Source organism: Zonotrichia albicollis, chromosome 22, assembly GCF_047830755.1.
Source record: "Zonotrichia albicollis isolate bZonAlb1 chromosome 22, bZonAlb1.hap1, whole genome shotgun sequence".
NCBI classification, from domain to species: domain Eukaryota; kingdom Metazoa; phylum Chordata; class Aves; order Passeriformes; family Passerellidae; genus Zonotrichia; species Zonotrichia albicollis.
In genome coordinates, this window is record NC_133840.1 from 5,120,626 (window position 1) to 5,140,219 (window position 19,594).

General features: G+C 46.0%; 1 protein-coding gene across 3 annotated transcripts in view; it reads left to right on the forward strand.

Annotated features, from left to right (window-relative positions):
* Positions 1-1,684: 1,684 nt before the first annotated feature.
* Positions 1,685-19,594, forward strand: part of MYO1C (myosin IC) — a 52,594-nt gene continuing 34,684 nt past the window's right edge. The window contains exons 1-2 of one of the 3 annotated variants that reach the window (XM_074557310.1): positions 1,712-1,835; positions 4,380-4,488. Coding sequence is in view for 1 of the 3 variants with exons in the window: in XM_074557308.1 (XP_074413409.1) it covers positions 1,710-1,835 (126 nt within the window). In the remaining 2 variants the exon portion in view is untranslated. Of the gene's footprint in view, positions 1,836-4,379; positions 4,489-8,769; positions 9,477-19,594 lie in introns of those variants that run through there. The other 2 variants (XM_074557308.1, XM_074557311.1) reach the window with 2 other exon arrangements.

Consider the following 19,594-nt stretch of genomic DNA (forward strand, 5'->3'; position numbering starts at 1 on the left):
CCCTGTTCCCTCTGCTGCTGCTGCTTCCACAATAACCAACCAGATCTGAACTGAGCAACCCCAGGGGAAGAATGGAAGGGTTTGCAAGGCTGCTTGCTCATTGGAGGGACTGGAGCTGTGTTGTGAACAGTTTATTTCTCTCTGGGATGGAATTAGTAGCAGTGAAGTGAGTGGGAGTTTAGAAAATCATGAAGATTTATTTTCTGTAGAGATACTGCAGTGAACCAAAGCTGTTTGGCCTGGCTGTATTAATTCTGTCAGAATTCTGGGAGCACTTTCAGATAGCAAAGGAAGGGAAAGAGCTTTGAAATAGTTATTTTGTTCCTCTTGTGTTGGTTGTGCTGTCATGGGATTCATGCCCTGAATGTTATAGGATGATTCACATATGGAAAATTCAGTGGTACAGGCACATATTAACAAATATCTCAAGGAACTGAATATTCTGTTAACTTTCTTGACCTGTGTTCAGGGTTTGTATGTAAATAGAAATCCATGAGCTGATCTTTTCTGGTTTGACACAGTTAAGAAAGATGGTACTTTTCTAAGAATAATTTCAGTTTTCTTGGGATTAATGGCTGTACCGTGTGTTTTGCTTCAGAATATTTTCTATCTGCATTTGTATAATTTTTAATTAAAGGAGTCAAAGAAAAGGAACTATGTAAAGTTTAAAATGTTTGGAAGTTCCTAAGTGCAACTGAACTTCACTCTGTCATAGCTATTTAAAACCTGTTTAACAGATCTTCAGCCCTGGCAGAGCCATCTTGTACTGAAGTGCACATCTGTGCATGTTGCTGCTGTTTCCTAGCATTGTCTTTCTAGTGACTAATCTGAAACTCAATCTGAAAATGAGCTGAGACATTTACTGTGTGGTTACACAATCGGCAGGTAGAGTCATTTTACTTCAGAAAAAACCTAGAGCTCCCTCTGCCTTGCTGGGAGAGGAGACAGTGGCAATTCTGGGGTTCTTTGTTTTGCAGGAGTGTTACTGACTTATTTGTAGTGACAGCAGGGGACACTGGCAGGACTGAAGTGTTGTTCCCAGGAGTGAATGTTCCTTTAAATCTTAGCGTGTGCCGGGATCCTGGGGAAGACATCAAAGAGAGAAAAGGTGTCGGTTCAACTTTCTGAAAAGTTTTAAACACTTATTAACATTCCATGAAATAATAACTTGCTACTTTGTGTGTCAAGCAGGGTTGGTGTTGCATGAATGGCCAGATAGGGCTGGTTTAAGAGAAACTTTAAGATACTTTAAACTGCTGCAGGAGCGGCAAGAGCAGAGCTTTTTACTCTTTAACTCAGAGTGGTTCAGGCTGTTGGAGTTCAGTGTAGATTTCCTGTAGATCCTGACGAGACTGCCTGGGGTATTTCACACCTGTGTGGGATGAACCAATGCGCTGCTCACAGCCGATGGTTACCCGAGCTCGGTGCAATGAACTCCACCTGCGTCCTTCCCAGGAACACGCACTCCCGATGTCTCTCACAGCCGGTAGAATTACCGACAGCGTTCCAGGTTTATCTTGTCCGTCTGCAGCAGACAGGTGCGTCTGCCCTCGGAGCTCCCAGCAGCTCTCTGCGCAAGCTGCCCAGCAGGATGCTGCTGCTGCCGCGGACACCGTGAGGATCGCGGGGCGGCCCGGGGGGCGAGGCGGGGCGGCGGCGGAGCTCGGGGCCGGTGCAGGTGAGGGCGGAGCGGCCCCAGCCCAGCCCGCATGCCCGGCGCTCGGACATGCTCACTAGCGGCGCGCCGCGGGCTCCCGCGGGCAGTCGGCGCCGAGGCGCTCGCGGAGCCGCCGCAGGGCCCCGAGCCGCTCGTCCCGGGGCACCACCGAGCGCAGGTGAGCGGGGCCGGGGGGGCCGAGCGGGCGCTCTGTCCGTCTGTCGGTGTGCGCGGTGTGTCCGTCCCGCCCGGCCGGCCGGCGGTACCGGCGCTCGGGCACATGGTGGCCGCGGGGCGCGCGGGGCGGCGCGGGGGCAGCCGCGGCTCGGCCGTTCCCCGCAGCCGCCGAACCTTCCCGGAAACTCGGAGCGTTCTGCGCGGAAGGAGCAAATGACCGGGGTAGAGCAGCCGGCATCCCGCTGGCGGCACGGCGTGGCTCCGGCTGCCCGCAGCAGTCCCTCGCTGCCCGGTTCCCGGTGCACTCCGGTAACGCTTCCGTGCGCGCATCCCTGCCCGGCACGGGCCGAGCCCCAGCGGAGCCGGGGCCGGGCAGGGCGGGGCTCAGACGTGGCCGTGACACGGCCGGGGCTCCGGGCGGCTCGGCTTGCCCTTGTCAAGACAGGCTTCCCGTACATCCCGAACTTGCGTTACAGCTCCTGGGTGTGATCCACCCTGCTGGGCACAGCGCTGACTGTTCGCATTGAAGGAATTCTTCCTTCTTTGCCAGCGCTTGCACAGGTGCCTCAGAGCACTTCATGGAGAAGTGTCCTCTCTATTTAGCCCCCTCTCACAGCTGGAGATGGTCAAACTCCTTAACTTCTCAATTTAGACCCCAGGTCTGCGTCCCCACTGAGGCTCAGGATCCCCATCTCCAATGCTGCTTTCCATTCCGGTTTTCCCCAGTTCTAATATACCTGGAGTTAATTGTTTTAAGTGACAGTGACTCATGGGAGGAATCTGACTCTGCCTGAATGAGCAACTCATTCTAGTAACTTGAATTTTCCAAGTAAGCTGGCTTGAGCTGCATTCTTGTCGTTGGGAGGATTGCAGAGGAAAAGTGGTTCTGAGATACAATACAGAGATTATTCTGGTATTTAATCTCTCTCTGACAGTTGCTTGGGGGGGGAAGGCTCCTCCAGAACTACTTGTGGATGGCAGCTGCTTAGTTTTTAAAAGTGACAAATGAGAAAATTTGCTTGGTTGGTGGGACAAGCCATGAAAACAGAACCACATCTTAGAGTACTTGGAAAGAAAGGCATTTTTCTTTCATCCCCTTTTGGAGCAGTAGACAATTGCCAGTTGTCAGCACCTTTTCAAAACTTTTAGAAACTGCCTAAGGCTTATGGAACTGATGAGTTCTTAATTTTCACAGTAGACCCTGATATGGCAACCACTGTCATAACACTTCAGGGGTTTTAATTTTGATAGTGGATATAATCCTGTGTTCTAGGGAGGGGCTGTGTAAATATGAATTTTGTGTTCTGCCTGGCAGGGACCAATGGAGTGTTACACTGAACACATGTTCTAATTTATTGTGGTATAAAGGATAGATTTATTTTTAAAGGTTAAAAAAAATGGTGTGAATCATAACACACTAAGGAGTGAGAGATCCCATGTGAGTCAGTATCCACAGTGTGTAATTTCTGTTCTCTTCTGCATAATTAATAGTGAAGAAACTCGTGATTTACAGTACATCTTCAGGATTTATAACAGCTGTAAGAGAACTTGCATAGATCCTGACAAAATGAGCCAAGCCATTTAATTTTTTTTTTATCTGATCTAACCCCACTGGAGAAAGGCCAGTAAAAAACTGGGGGCTAAGAAGGCTTTATAACATTAAATATAGTGTTTCTTTTTATGCATAAGCTCAAACTCTATGGATGCCTTTATGCAAAGCTAAGAGAATCTTAGTCTTGTTCAGATATATGCAAAGATAAGATAGTCTTGTTCAGATATTTGGGATTTTTCTGTTTGTAGTGTCATGTTGCTCATTACTGCATTAGGAACCACATGCTTTCTAGGAACAGGACCAATTCCTCTCCCCCTGTCCGAAGGAACAGTCTGCTCCAAGTGCAGGAAAAACAAACTGCAGCAGCTGCCACAGTCCCAGGGCAGTGCCAACCCAGCTCCCAGTGCCCCTTCCCCTGGCCCTTACCTGGCAGCTGTGAATGCTTCCAGCATGGACAATATTGAGGAGCATTGGGCTGCAGCACTTTGCCCCCCAGTTCAAAGGGCTGATGAGTGAGCACTGTTCTCAGATAACCAGCTGTGCCTTCTGGAGGACAGGAGTGTGTTTGGGAGAAGCTGGAGTGTTACAGGTGCTGCAGAACAGGAGGTGGAGGGAACTCAAAGTAGAGATTTCCCCAGGGCTGGTGTGTGCCACAGCCCTTTGGGAGAGGTGTAACTCAGTCACTTGTGCCTTCACACAGGCCAAAGAACCATTCAGAAAGGCTGATTTGTGTGGTGGGGAAAACCATCTGTGTTGTGCTTTGGGTTACCTCTGGCAGTGGCAGCCAGAGGTGGTTAACTCTGAGAACTGATCCAAATCAGAACTGAGCAGCCCCACAAACAAACAGGGGATTTGTGAGGAGCAGTTCCCCAGCCCAGCTCTCTGTGTGAGCACAGCAACATCTGCACAGAGGCAGGGAGGGCTGGGCTCAGGTGTGCCCTTTGTGCTGGCATGAAGTGATTGCAATTATGGCATGTGTGTGTCTCCTGTCAGGGCTTTTCCTGCTGTGCAACCAGCTCCTGAGTGATGTGGTTGGCTCTGCCTAGGATTGCTATCCCTGGCTTCTCCAGAAACCATCCATCCAACCTTGCTGTCAGCTCTGGTGGGTGAGGTTTGCATGCCTTGTCTTCCTCTGAGATTGTGGCACGGTTCTTTTTCTGCCTGGAGGGAGCCACTGGTGCTGTGCCTCTCTTTGCCTGGATTCAGGGATCTTTCTGCTGGAAAATATCTTGCTCTGTGTTTTGTGCCCTCCTCTGCATATTTCTTGTTGATGTATTAGTGGGGTGGGTGCCCAGCTCTTTCCAGAAAACATTAATAAAGATGTGAGCAGGCAGCACAAGTCAATGTGAAAGGCTAACAAGGCTTGTTATGGCAGAAGGTTTGGAGTGGACAAATCTCAAGTAATTTGTTGTAACTGAGTCATGTTCTGTGGGGGTGGAAGTGTTCCTTACAGCCCTGCCCTGCCTTATTTAAATATTTAAACATTTAAATACAGCAAGGAGCAGCAGGGCCAGTACCTTTTCTGTTGCTATATATCTCCAGTGTAGTCTGTTCTGTATTAAATTCCTGTACTGGAAGGCAGTAAAGGTTAGTATTTAGAACTCCTGTGGCATTCATGCATGCATGGATAGCTCTCCCTGGCAGCTTTTTTCTTTAGGAAATCATTTGGTCAGATGCCAATGTCCAGCTTTCCTGGGACACTCTCAGCCCTTTAACCAGCACAGTGACCTTGGGCCAGCCTGGCCACCACCCTTCCTGTGATTCTGTTCAGCAGCTGATAATAACTGGACGTGGAATTTGCCATTTTGGCAGCACCTTTGGAGCGTTTGCCCTGTGGGCAGTGAGGTCCCAGGGCTGGGAGGTACAGCAGGCTGCAGCCACTGAAAGCTCTGTCACTGAATGGGCAGTGTCATTGTTGGTGCTGAAGAATGTCGTGTCAAAATGTGTTGTGATATTTGCCAGGAAATGGAGAGTCCATGAATGAGTAAAAAGTGCTCTGTGACACAGCTGTGATGGCACTCAGCCTGCAGGCTGGCCTCTGCAAGCTAGAGCTGTTGTGCCTTGACATTTATTTTGATGATTTCTTTTGAAGGCACTTTTCTAGTAAAATTTCACCACAGAGTTTGCTGTAATGATGAAAGGTCTGGAGGGGAAGTCCTGTAAAGAGCAGCTGAGGTCACTTGGTTTGTGCAGCCTGGAGAAGAGGAGAGTGAGGTCAGACCTCACTGGGGGCTGCAGCTTCCTCGTGAGGGGCAGCACCAACCTCTGCCCTGTGACAGGGGGAGGGAGCAGCTGGAGCTGTGCCAGGGAAGGTTTAGGTTGGATTTTAGGGAAAAGTTCTTCCCCAGAGGGTGCTGGGCACTGCCCAGGCTGCCCAGGGAATGGGCACAGCCCCAAGGCTGCCAGAGCTCCAGGAGAGTTTGGGCAGCACTCCCAGGGATGCTCAGGGTGGGATTGTTTGGGTCTCTGTGCAGGGCCAGGAGTTGGAATAGATGATCCTTGTGGGTTCCTTCAGCTCAGGATTTTCTGTGATCTGACTCCTTATTTCCTTTTAGTCTGACCAGAGATTTCCCCCTTCCACAAGGTAACACAGAGATGTGCTCCTGCCCTGGGACAGGGCACACTGGAACAGGAAAGCAGCCTTTGGAGGGGCTTGGAGGCTGCAGGGAAACCTCCTTGGGCCTCAGCAGCTGAGTTTCATTAGGCAGAGTGGTCCTGGTGCCTTCTGCCAGCTGACAATCACCAGGTGTGTTTGGCCATTTTGCTAATGAAGAGGGGGATTATGGAAGGAGCTGTAATTCAACTAGGGAGCAGTGTTTGTCAGAGGATTTTATTGAGCTTGCAATTGCATTTTTCTTCATTACCATATCCTCAATATTTTATGGCTGTCTTTATGTCTGTTTTCATTGTCACCTGATGCCTGGGCTAGATGGGCTATTCCTATCCAGGAAAGAATCAGCTTTATTTCAGCATTATAATGACAAACTGAGAACGGAAAAAAGGTAAACTCAGCTTTCACACTGCACATATTGTTCATGGGTGAAGGGTCCAGTTAAGTCAATGTCCAATTATATAATGAAGAGATAGTGATCTGTTTAGCTTTTTAGAAAATTAAATTCCACTGAAACAATATAACTGGGACTATGGAAGTAGGAGGAAAACTATTTTCCATTCTGAAGCAGGCCTTTGTATAGAGTTGAGTTTTTTTAAACTCACTAACAGTAACTAATAACTTGTACATTATACAGCCCACACTGAGTCATTGTTTACTCAGGGAAATGACTTTCAACAGCCAGACTTGTTTGTGAAGTTTAATAACTAAAATATGCAGTTCTGTGCTTTACAAGGCTGCACGCTATAACCAACATTTTGGAAAAAACTAAACCTGGTGCATGTTTGCAACATCACACAGCACTGCATTACAAATGCTGCTGCTGCAGCTCAGGTTTTGATCTGCAGTCAAAGCTGGTGAGTCCAATGGTGTGGTGGGAAGATTATTGCACAAATTAGTGTTGGGATTTTCTAAAGTTTTATGAACCTTCCAAATTAGAGACCAGGAAGCCTTGTTCTGTGTCCACACACCTTGTTATTTTAAATAACAGGTTGTCCTCCACTCTTAGGACTTTTGGAGTCTGTTTGAAATTGCCTCTTGTTCTTCTTGGGCGGGAAAGCCACACCTTTGCACCAGGAAGGCAGGAATTCTCTCTCTGACAGAACTGGAACTCAGACAGAAAAGCAGATGTTTCTTTTGCCTCCCTTGAGTGAGCACTGGGGTTCAGCTGAGAGCTTTTCTGCCTTTTCCTGACTCATGATCTTCTGTTTTGTGTTAGCATGGGATTTTCTCACAGATGTTACAGGAAACTTCCCTCCCCACCCATTACACCTGAAAAGGTTTTAAAAACAGCCAGGGTTTGACTTTGGTTTTGGAGTTCTGTATAAACAACCAGCAGAGCACCCATCACATTTCTCAAGTAAACCAAGTGTTTCATTTTAAATAGTGTATTCAAAAAGCTTTTTTTTTTATTTTTCCCAAAATTGCAAGGTTTTTTGGACACATTTTTGTTGGAAAACAGAAAGGAAAACCTTTGTGTCACAATGAAGGTGAATACAAAATATGTGACTTGCAAAATCCTAATTTTATTTGTGCATGGATTTGTTTGCTCTTATAAGTGAGGGAGAGGATCAAAAGCAAGTTCAGCAGAAAAGTACAGAGTGTGTTTTTGTGTGTGCCCAACCATAGCACTCTGTGGGAATGCAGATTATATTTAATTTTGCTAATCTTCTGTCCAGGAATCTGATGGACAGGACCTGGGAACAGCAATTTATGGAGCTATCAGCAAAGCTTAGAACATCAACTTTTACCATCCCAGAAACCTTCATATTTTATTTTATAAGTCCATTAAAACAATTGTACAGTGCTGTGATAATCTTAGCAGGCTTGGAATTACTGAGAGAACCACCAGGTTTCCTTGAGCATAAACCCAGGTTCTGACTGCAAGGTGTCAGGATGGACATTGGGTCATTTCTGGTCAGCTGAGGTGTAGAAAAAGTGTGGATGGACATATCAAGGTGAAACTTGGTTGTTTGGAAAGGGAGTTTGTAAACTTTGAGGGGGTTTGAATATTCTGTGCTGGTCGGAGAGAAAACAAGAGGCTGAAAACCCAGAAGGAAAAGTGGAGGCTGAGAGAGGGTGGGAGACCAATAGAAAAAGCAGAAACTGAAAAGGAGTGGGAGGTCAGCAAGGAAAGTAGAGGCCAAAAAGTGGAGGCTGGAAAAGTTAGATGGAGATAAAGATGTGTGGGAGGCAGAAAAGGTGGTGAGGCCAAAATGAGCCCATATCAGAGTTCTGATCAATCTCATTTTGCTCTGTTGGCCTCCACATCCTCCTGAAGAAGGGGACTCTCAGACTATTCAGCTGAAGGAAGTTAAAGCTCAGCTTCATGGAATAACTTGGGAACAAATGCCCATTGTCTTGGTTCTTGTGTTGTTTCAGTTGGAGCTTAGTTTCAGCACTTAAAAATTTGGTTTCCAGCAGAAAGCAGCTCTGTAAATTGTTTGAGTCTTGATTGTAAAAGTAGTGCAGGTGAGCTGCAGTGCTGCCTGACAGTTCAATACCTTAAAATATTGTCCTTTAAGATCACCAAAGAGATGTCCCCTAAACCCACAGAAGAAACAGCACTGACTGCTTTTGCAGGGATTTGAGAAAGCTAAGGAGGAATTTGGGATAATTTATGCAAAAGGTATTTCCAAACCAGGTGTGTTTAAGTCCCTTAGAACTTTTAAGAAAAACAACATAATGAAGAAGCACAGTGTCTTTTTACTTTGCCTGATATAATTAAAGAATACAAGAGCTAATGGTTATGAGCCATTTACATATTAGGGTAAAGCTTTCAGATGTTATTTGATTAAAATATAAACTAATCTGATTTGAGGTATTTGTGGCTTGATACAAGGAAGAAGCAGAAAGGAAAGAAGAGTAAAAAGAGAGATGAGCTGCACTTCCTGGAGAGAAAAGCAGGGCATGGCTGGTGCTGGCAGCCTGGCAGGTAGTGAGTGCTGGGAGGGACTGAGGACTTCCCTGCTGCTCTGGCACACTGGTCATGAGGGCTCCATGTGAAAAGGAAATGTTGCAAGAGATGTGGTGTTCTCTATGCAAAAAACCCCCTTGTGTTGTGCAGGAGGCTGTTTGATCTCTGTGTCTCTTCAAACTGAAACCTGGGTGGTTGCCAAGTGTCTGCTCTGAAGCTTCCGGATCTAGGTGGGGACAGGGGAGTTCCAACTGCAACCTGAATGTGTTGAACTGGCAGCTGCTGGTGTCCAAACCACTTGCACTGGGAGGAGAATTCCACAGAGTGGCTCTGTGTAGGATGAGAATGTGAGCTATGTCCAGGCTCAGGGCCATGGAACTCAGAGCTGCTCTCCTGTAACTGTTTATTTTTCTCTGGAGGCTTCAGTCAAGTTGGCTGTTTGTCCCTGAGTGCAGCTTTTTGCTGGAATGCTGCCTGCCTGCCATCAGAATAAGGGAGCACCTGTGAAAGGATTGTGGTGTCACCTGAGAGGAAGGAAAGCAGAAATCAGTGTTGCTGCAGGGTGAGTGTTCACATCTGGGAAGAAATACTTGTACGAGCCAGTTATTGCCTTCCTAGGAAAAAAATAGGTTGTGACAAAATTTTTTTTGGTTTGGAAAGGTAAATTATGCTGTGGCTCTCTGCTTGGTACCTGGCTGTCTGTTTTGAGCAGTGAATTTCTCTGTGCTGAACTCCTTTTCAGGCCACACTTGTACTGGTCTCAAATTATCTTAATTGCAAACCACTTATCTGAACTGATGAGTAGTTAACACAAATGTGACACGCTGCTCGTTAGAGTAGAAAATCAATCAGTGTTTAGTGTGGGCTGGATTGACATTTCTGGATTGATAGGGGATGGGGAGGTTCATTTGGGTCAATAAATGGCTCAGTGATGAGTGTGTGCAGTGAGCTGCTCCTTTCCTTGTGCTGGCAACCAAACCCACCAGCATCAGCTCTCATTTCTAAGGCCAAAAATATCAGTTTTTGCAGTTGTTGGGAGTAGCAGAGCAGTGCTGGGACAGGATCCCCATGTGTCAGGTTAGGTGATTTATGGTGCTGCTCCCTGCTCCTGACAGGCTGCACCCCTGGTGACATTCCTGGCCTTGTCCCCAGGGCTGCTGGGGGTGATTCTGTCCTTGTGTCACTTCTCCAGGATTCCAGTGCTCAAGGCATGAGGGTGTGCACAGGGGAGGGGATGAACAAGCAGTCAGGGAGTCTTGGAGCTTCATCCGTGTCACTTCCATGAAACGCCCTTTCTTTTGTATCTAAGATAAGCTTATCTTGATATCAGTTCTGTTTAGAATCATAGAATGGTCTGGGTTGGAAGGGACTTAAAGATCATCTTGTTCCACCTTTCACTGAACCAATTTAAACTGGTTTCACTGTAGTTCTCCACTCCCTGCCTTGTCCTTGCATCCATCTGACCCTTTGATTAACCCTTTGAAACAAAGCTGGGAGAGCAGTGATGACAAAAACAACATTTTCTGTTTGTTCAGTTCCCTGAAGTGTCTGCTCAGAGCTGAATGGATCTTAGTCCCATCCAGAGGGGGAGAGGGCCAGGACAGGCACAGAGGCTGTCACAGTAACATCAGCTGGCCAGGCCAGATGGCAGCAGCCTGGGACTGCCCTCAGAGGACATTTTCTGTGCCCTTTTCACCTTGGACAAGTGTCTGTAGTGTAATGATGTGGGAATGATGGCTTGTGTGGCTGTTCTATTCTTACACTGCTGTGTTTTGATCCTTGAAGTCAGTGCTAGTGAGAAGTTTGTTTGCTAGAAGGTTCTGCAGTCACACTGGGGCACTTTTGTGCTCTGATGTGTGGGCTGATTGGCACCAAAACCTCCCAGTATGTGGATGTGGAGCTGGGCCAGCTGTTTGGGACATAAATGGTAATTAGTTGTTTTCTAAATGTTGGCTTTATCAGGGTTTACAAACAGAACAGTCAATCTCCACTCCACTGCTCATAACGAGCATTCCCAAGCTGCCACAGCCCCAGCTCCTGAGCAGTGCAGGAGCACCTGCCCCTGAGTCCTGCACTGCTGGTGCCCTGTAATGTGCATTCAGATCAGAGAGGCACTGATAAATCCTTCCAGGCTGCACACACTTGGACACAGAGCCAGGAAAAGCTGCTCTCTGTTGTGCCTCTTGCCAAAGCATCCTTCGAGTGGCTGGCATCCAAAACAGGGATGTCGCAGACATCCTTTATGAAAAATCCTTTCCTTAGGATTTTTCCTTCTGAGAAGCTGAGAGGCCTCAGGAACAAAATTATCTGCTGTTGTGGAATGCAACAGGTGCATCTGTGATTGGCCCATGTTGGTTGTTTCTAATTAATGGCCACAGTCAGCTGGCTCAGACAGAGAGTCCGAGCCACAAACCTTTGCTATCATTCCTTATTCTATTCTTAGCTAACCTTCTGAAGAAATCCTTTCTTCCTTTCTTTTAGTATAGTTTTAATATAATATATATCATAAAATAATAAATCAACTCTTCTGAAATATGGAGTCAAATCCTCGTCTCTTCCCTCATCCTCAGACCCCTGTGAACACGGTCACACAGGGAGAGGAGCCCAAGGCACAGGGATCCAGTTGGGCACTGCTGTCTGGAATATTTAGCTCCCTTCCCTTCCCAGGGCATTGTTTTTTCCATGGATGGAGTTTGGGAGAGCCAGTGCACCGAGTGTGAGGATGGGCAATACCTTACCCAGGTGAGGATGCACAGATCCCCACTTTTGCCCTGCTTTTCACCAGGTGTAAAGATCCAAAGAACCTTTGAGAGCACTGTGGGACTCTGACAAGGCATTTGTGGTGGGTAGCAGAACAAGGTTACTCTGTTGTGGTATCTGAGCATGCCATGAGAGACACAGGGGAGGGGACAAGGAATTAATTCTGCTGCCAAAACCCTTCCATGCCAGAGGTGGGATGTGGCTCTGTGCCCACCCCGGGCATTCGTGCAGGTTCCTGCAATTTGTTGCTGTCACCACCAGCAGTGGCACACAAGGAAACAAAATTTAAGAATGCCATCCTGCAACAGAGACTTCAAGAGGCTATTTCTAGATGGAATTGGAGCTCTGTGTGATGCAGTGGCCTGTAGGCTCATTGTGAGGGTAGAAAACAACCCAAAGTGGTTCGTGCTGGAATTCTTGATGCTGCAGTAGGCAGCTGGTTTAAAATGTTTTGGAATTTTGCTCCTTTTTGATGCACTGTGGGTGAGGAGGCTTCACAATCAGCTGTGAGCTGGAGTAGGTTAGCACTTGGAAAAGTGAATTTTGGCATAGGGGTGTTCAGCCCTGCAGGTACCTGCATGCAGCCACTCCTGGGAGCCATCAGCTGTTGTGGAATTTATCAGCTCACCAGACAAGTGTGTGCTGCCTCTCACACAGCCCAGCAATCCTGAGAATGTGAAGGGCTCTCGGATTTCAGTCCTGTGTGGCCCTTGCCCTCCAGCTCTAGGGCTGGTGGAAGCAGGAAAGGAGGTCAGGCTTGAAATCCGAAGTCGGAGGAGAGGAATCTGTGGATGGGCAGCGATAACGCCCATCACTGAGTGCCCCGGCCGCTCCCTCTGCCGCTGCTCTGTGGAAAGTCTGATTAAAGGCAGCTCCGCCCCGCCTGCCTGAGCCATACATCCAGCACAAATGCCAGATTCTCTTCATTCCAGCCCGCTGACTTCAAGGAGGACTTGCTCTGACAAGCTGGAAATGAGGGCTGGCAGCTTCATCTGCAGCTCAAAGGCTTTATCTCTCTTAGACACTCTTGCTAACATTTCCCACAAACACCGCTCTGCTGGTAGGAGCTGCTGCACACACAGGATCCATCAGGCACTTATGAATAAAGCCTTACCTTGTGTAACTCTCCTAGAACAGGCAAGGAGCGCTTCACAAAGCACTTGGCACCAGGCCTGTGGCAGAGCTGGCTCTCCTTGTGCTTCAGCCTCATTATCTGGGGAGCAGTAGGAAGAGTCAGCCTTTGATTCTCCTGTCCCCCTACCAAGCACTGATGTTCTTTCCTCCACAGTAATCCTACAGCCCAGCCTCCATCTCCCACTGGGGTGTTTCCATCAGCTGAAAGCTGCAGCTTTCCATCACCTCCAGCTTCTTCCATCACCTCCAGCTTCCACACCACATTCTGATACTTCTCCACCTCAGCCTCTCCTTTCTCTCTGAGCTCCACCTTCACTCCTGCCCCTCTGCTCCATGATGAGCTCTTTGACTCCCAGGATTGTCCTGGCCCCAGCAGCAGCTGCTGTTTCCCTGCTCCATGAGGGATGCCAGCTGTGTCCACCTGTTAGGGTTGCTTTGCATGTGCCTTTAAGGCAGCTGCTTCTGCTGCATTTGCAGCCTTAAACCTGGAATATTCATATTCCATATCTCAATCAATGGATGAACTCAGCCTTCATTAAGTGCTTTCCCTGGGTGAAATCTATTTAAGATGTAATAATAGTTCTAGAGAACCCATGCCAGAACAAGATAGCCAAGCTGTTCTTTGATTGCTGTTTGTTTCAAAATCAGTATTAGAGCCAGTGTACTTTTACATTCACATATTTAACATGTGGAATGAGATAACCTTAAGCTTGATGCAGCAAGGTGTGCACCCTCATATAAAATTTTATCACAAATCAAATTTGAGTCATCATCATGATTGTGACATGATTTCTGCTTAAAAGGGCATCTTTGATGTCATCACCATATTGCTTCGCAAGCAGCTTGCTGGTTATTTAGGTTGGGGAGGGTGTGTGCTTGTCTATAGCTACTAAAAACCATCAGGCCAGTGTCAAATGTCTGCCCTGTCCTTCACAGATTGCACAAGGGGCTGCTAGCTAGCAGACAAAACTCTTTTTTTTTTTTTTTTTTTGTCTGATTTTTGAGGGAGGGCTGTAACCACAGGGCTTTGACTTGTGGCCATATAACCAACCCTGCTGAGCAGAAAGGGAATCCCAATGATATCTGCTCCAAATGCTCTTTCCTGACCCTGGCACTGTGCTTCCTGGACATTGTGTGAACTAAAACTTGTGAAACAAAAGCTCTAATTTCCCTTTGTGAAGCTTGACACAGAGCACACAGCTCTGGAGCAGCAGGATATGAGAATTAGAATCATTGGTGCAGTGAGGATTTTGAACAAGAAGCAGGCATGAAATACCCAAAGCATTTAACCTCTGTGTTTTATTCATCCTGGAGCAAGTGTAATTTAAAGTGGCACCTCTATAATTGATGAAGTATCTTTTTACCATTTGTTTAATTACCAGTTTCAGTGTCTAGAAAGCAGCAGATCAATAATTTACAGTGATGAACTTCCCTGTGTCTCTGTTTTTCTACTTCAGCCATGCAAACAACAGCTCCTGAAACAAACCCTCAAATATTGATGCTTTCCTTTAGGTGGTATAAAAGAGCTTGACCTTTTTTCCTGCCACAGGTGCACTCCAACACCACTGAGGCTGAGGGCAGAGCACTGACCTTGGCAAGGCAGGGTTAATTTAGGGCTTGCCCTGCATTTTGTGTCAGCTCTCAGCTTTTTGCAGCCTGCTCCCATTGTTGGAGTGATGAGGGCTGGGCTGCTGTTGTTGCTGTAACAGCAGATGCTGCTGCCCTGGCTTTAGGAGACTTGGTAAAACAGAAAATTTAAGGTAACAAACCAAAGCTGCTGCCTGTGGTTTCTATGTATTTCTTTCATGATGGGGTTTGATAACAAATGTTGACTTTTCTATGTGAAATATCTATTTTGGAGAGTCTTGGATCCTTCTGTCAGATTAGAGCTCAGATTCCCTCCCCAAGGGGAAGTCCTTGATGTGTCTAGAGGATCTGTACCTGTGAAATCAGAGGGGCAAAGGTGTTTCCTTCCCAGTGGGATGGTTCAGACAGTTCCTCTTGTGCTCCTGGCTGCCATGGACTGTGGGGTTTTCCCACACAGCATCAGAGCAGAAGATCTAAATACACCCAATTTCCATGAGATCTCCAAATCCAGGATTTCTAGCAGGATGGTGAACTCTGCTCTCAGTCTCCCAGTCTCATCTTCGATTCTTCTCACTTTTTAGAGTCAAGATAAATATCTTATTTCTTCTAGACTTGACTTTGAAAATGAGCAAACAACTTAGCGACTGCATCCTTGCTTGGTATGAAAAATAAACAGGGAATGCAAAAGTCCATCCCTTTCCTGTCTCTTAGAAGTGCCAGCCCTCATCTCCTGCTGGAGAACAAGATGCTGTGGGACAGTTGGCATTTCTGGTAATGTCACAACTGTCAATTCCTTCAGGATCTCTCCTTTCAGCCGGAGCTCACAGCCCAGGAGAAGGTTTTGTTTAGAAAATAGGTGTAAAGGGTCGTGAGGAACATTCCTGGGCCTGTTGTGTCAGCCTCAGCAGGGTTTGTGCAGTTTTGCAGCCACCAAATGCAGGATTAGGAGTAAATCAGACAGAGAAAGAAAAAGGGTTTGGACCCAACCACAGCTGGGGAATGAATATTTCCATTCTCTGCAGACCCATGTTTATCCAGATGTGCAACACACATTCCTGAGAACCACAAAGGGATGGACTCCTTCATTGTTCTGTAGTGTCTCTGTTTCTGATTAAACTGATGCCTCTGATAATGCAGAAAGTTTTGAAAATGCAGAGTAATTCTGTGTAATTCTCCTTAAGAGAGGGTTGAAACTACCTTGGAGATGAGATATATTGCTTGTAATCCAAAGGGGGCTAAGTTGCAGGCCAATAATTTATTTTTTAACATCAATGTCATACTGCTTTTTTTACATTAAAAAATCTTGATTTAAGGTGGTTTTAATCCAATGGGAATGTCAGTTTTAAAATTCTTGGAAAACGATGTTCTGAATTGAGAATATTCTGAATTTGAGTGCAGGCTGATGCAGGTGGACATGGGATACCCTTCTGAAATGATGATTCTATTTTCCAGGCAGCCTGGAACACTTTTGCCATCCCAATGACAGCTCATCATTCCCTGTGGATGTTAAGTGATGCTCCATCTATTTTGGGACAGAAAAGATTCACCAAAGCATTAAATCCTCCATGAGTGATACAGGGGGAGCTCCTTGGGGCACAGGCAGAGCAGCCAGAGGAGATGAGCTCACACAATAAATCCCCTTCATCTGCTGCCTTTTCCCCTCCTTTTCAGCAGGAGCAGGGCAGGCAGGGCAAAGGGAAGCAGCTCAGACATCCACGTGCTCAGCTCTCTGCCAGCCTCTGCCTCCTCTCCTTCCCTCTGCAAACTGCTCAGCCCCTTCCTTTCAGCACAATCTGCAGTTTCTACAGCTCATCCAATATTCTTATTTTGGGTTCATGAGCTAGTTGTTGAAACCCTTTCCTTAAACTTTTCTTTGGGGGCTTGTGGCATCACAGTCAGTGTAAAGTGCTCTTTGTTCCCTTACAAAGAGGGGTTTGAAAAGTTCAGTCTCATGTGTGTCACTAATAGTTTTATTAGAATTTATTTATAACTTTGCACTGCTCCAAAATAACTGCCTGCCTTAGGCCAACAAAGTCAGTTTGAAGCAGAGGAGAGAGGAAAAAGAAAAAAAAAAAAAGTTAAAAAAGAAAAAAGTGGAAGTACAAGCTGTGCCTGTAAACTCTTCACTTATAAATCATCAAATTAAAAACTGCTCCATTTTTAAATTAAATTAAAAAATTAAAAACTCCCTCCATGTCCAGGGCATTCAATTAACTTAACTCCACTTGGGAACTTGGAGCTTGCCACAGAATTTCTACAGAATTTGCTTTAAATGAGGGTCACACCCAGAAGGAAAATAAGAATTTGTTACTCCCAGGTATCACCCAACACTTGCAGGTTGCTGATTTGGCTTTTTTCCCCAGGGAACCTGTGGATAATCCATGGAACAAACATATGGCAAATGCAATTGTACCAATACAAAATGTTGCTCACAGCAACATATCCCCATATTTTGGGTACAAATGATAAAAATATCCCAGATATTACATTGATATAAACATCTTTAGCCTACTATAAACTGTCCATAGAAAGGGATTTTGTTGTTACAGTAACAGTAGAGAGGAGTAGGGTTAGTTATTTGTTGGGGTATCACTCATGTACAAAATATTTTCTAAAAAAATCCAAATTTAGGCAAATATGTTCCATATGTGAGCCTCTCTCCTGTGCTTTTGAGGAAAGTTTTAGTCATTTGACCTTTATTCTTCTGACTTTGGAAGCTTGAATATGCTCATAAAATCTAGATATTACCTATGCTGCAGTCTGCACATAACAGAAAAGTTCATGGCTTTGAAAACAAATTAGGAATTCCACGATAGCTTTATTCAAGCTTTATGAAAAGGAGAAGCTCGATGCTGCCTTAAAAGAAACAATTTCATTTGGCTGTTTTGGAGGGAGGTATTTCCTTTTAAGCTGTTTTTCACAGTACCAATGATCTGATTTTGGGTGTGGTTTGTTTTAATGTAAAGCTACATTGGTGAAAGTTGTAATTTCAAATTGAAAAGGACAGGAGAGGTCAGTAAAGTGAAGTTATTTCCTATAAAGATATAGTAGATAAATTTGGTATTTGGATTTGTGTAAAATGATGAATGTTGGCACATTAAGAATGATCTCTTTCAGGTAGCCTTCTGTTGGTTTCAGATATAACCTACTAAAGAAAATAAAGCAACTTAAACTTTCTGCTTTAGTGCTGGCAGTTCTAAACAGATAATTCCTATATTTAGAGAAGAATTTTGCAATCACTGGGGGCACAGGGGAGGCTTGGAATCCTGTCAATACACAGGTATGATTCTTCTCACTTTTTAGAGCCAAGATAAATATCTTATTTCTCCTGGACTTGACTTTGAAACTGAGCAAACATCTTAGTGCCTGCATCCTTGGAGCTGGTATGAAAAATAAACAGGGAATACAGCAGTGTTAGGGTCCAGCCTGACAGCTGAGCCTTTGTACTGACTTAAATCCACAGGGAGCTCATTCCCAAAAATGTTCTTCTCCAAATTTAACTTCAGATACCACTGACCACAAACCATAGCAGCAGAGGCCATCTTGCTGAATTGCTTTGTAATTGTTATGGAGCAAGTATTACATGAGAAAAGAGGCATAAAGAGCATTTAAAATTAGAGCTTTTTTGTAGCTGTTTTTCTCTCAGAGTCATAACCACTTGTGTTTCCCAGCTCTGCCTGGTGCCTGCACTCATTTTCCCCCTTGCTCTGCAGTCAAGGATGTGAAGTATTTAACAGGACAAAAATTAAAGGTCAGGCTAAAAATCCTCAGAAATCAAGATGTCCCTAAAGATAAAGCCCAAAGTGAAACATCCTCTTGGCCCAGAAGAGGCCCTGGAAGGCTCTGAGTGCACACCCTGTCCTGGCCAGGTGTTGTGGGGACCAGGGGCAGCTGCTGAGATCCTGGTGCCACTGGAGGGATCCTGAGGGACAGCAGAGGGGATTGGGAATTCTTGGGAATCTCAGCTGTGTTTTCATGGGGGCTGTGAAGCTCCTGATGCTGAGATGTGGAGAGAGCTTTGCTGTCAAACTCTAATTTCTCATCAGTGATCCTTTCACAAGGATAGCCTGGATTGTTGTTTTTTTTTTTTAATGCTCTGTTTTTAAGGTTTTTTTTTTTAATTTGCTGTGGCAAACTGAGCACTGCAGCTCAAGGAGGTCTTACCAGCTGGCAGGAAAATATTGGCTGGGATTTGGCTTTGCTTTCCCCTGGAAGTTGTGTCATTCTGCAGAGAAGAGACATAGGATGTGGCAGGGCTGCAGATACAGAATTGTTTGTACATTTTGTCACAAACATCTCTTGCTGTCAAGGAGGAAAAAAAAAAATCCAACCAACAAAACTCTGGGTGATAAATCTGTCTGGCAATTTATATTGTGCTCGTTTCCGTGGCAGCTCTGGGGCTGTGTTTGCTCAGCAGGCTGCCCTGCCCTGGGTGCTCCTGGCCTTCCCCACAGAAAAAGCAGAGATGGAAAGATCCCCCTTGATGGGAATCACAGAGAAACCTTCCAGTACTATCCCTTTCCCCAAAGGAGGCCTCTGGGAGCATTGTTGTAGTAACTCCCATTTGTATAAGAAGGAGGAAAATGTGTCCTTTAACTGGGCTTGCAGGTTTGGTGTCTGCTGAAGGAATGTGGAAAGGATGCACATCCCTGGCAGCTCTGCTGGGATGTGCAGCTGCCTGGAGCTGCTGAAACTCTTGGCCTAGGAGACATTAATTCCTGCTGTTTTGTGGGAGTGCTGCAAAAATGAACTTTAATGGTGCCCAATGTCTTTGCTGTTTAAACCAAGATGAGTAAGAACTGTCCAGTTCATAAAACATTGGTGCTCCACGGATCTGCAGCCCAGGAAGGGGAGCTCTCAGCCTGCCCTCTGCATCAGCACTGCCCATGTTGTGTGATTGTGTCTTTTTCTGCCCTTTCCCAATCAGAAACCTGCTCAGCTTTGCTTTGCAAGCATTATTTTATAGATTTTAAAGTATATCGTGTCTTCTTCCTGCCATGGAGGAAAGCAAGGACATCACAGAAGGCCAGAGCATCTCTAATTTGTCCATTTAGTTGCTATTTTGGGCTGTGGGACAGGACCCTGCTCAGCTCAGGTTAAACGCTGTCCCTCTGTGTGGAGGGGAGCCCTGGGTGTGCTGCCTTGCCCTGATGTGTGAGCAGCCTCCTCAGGATTCCTGTACATCCTTCTCCTCCAGAC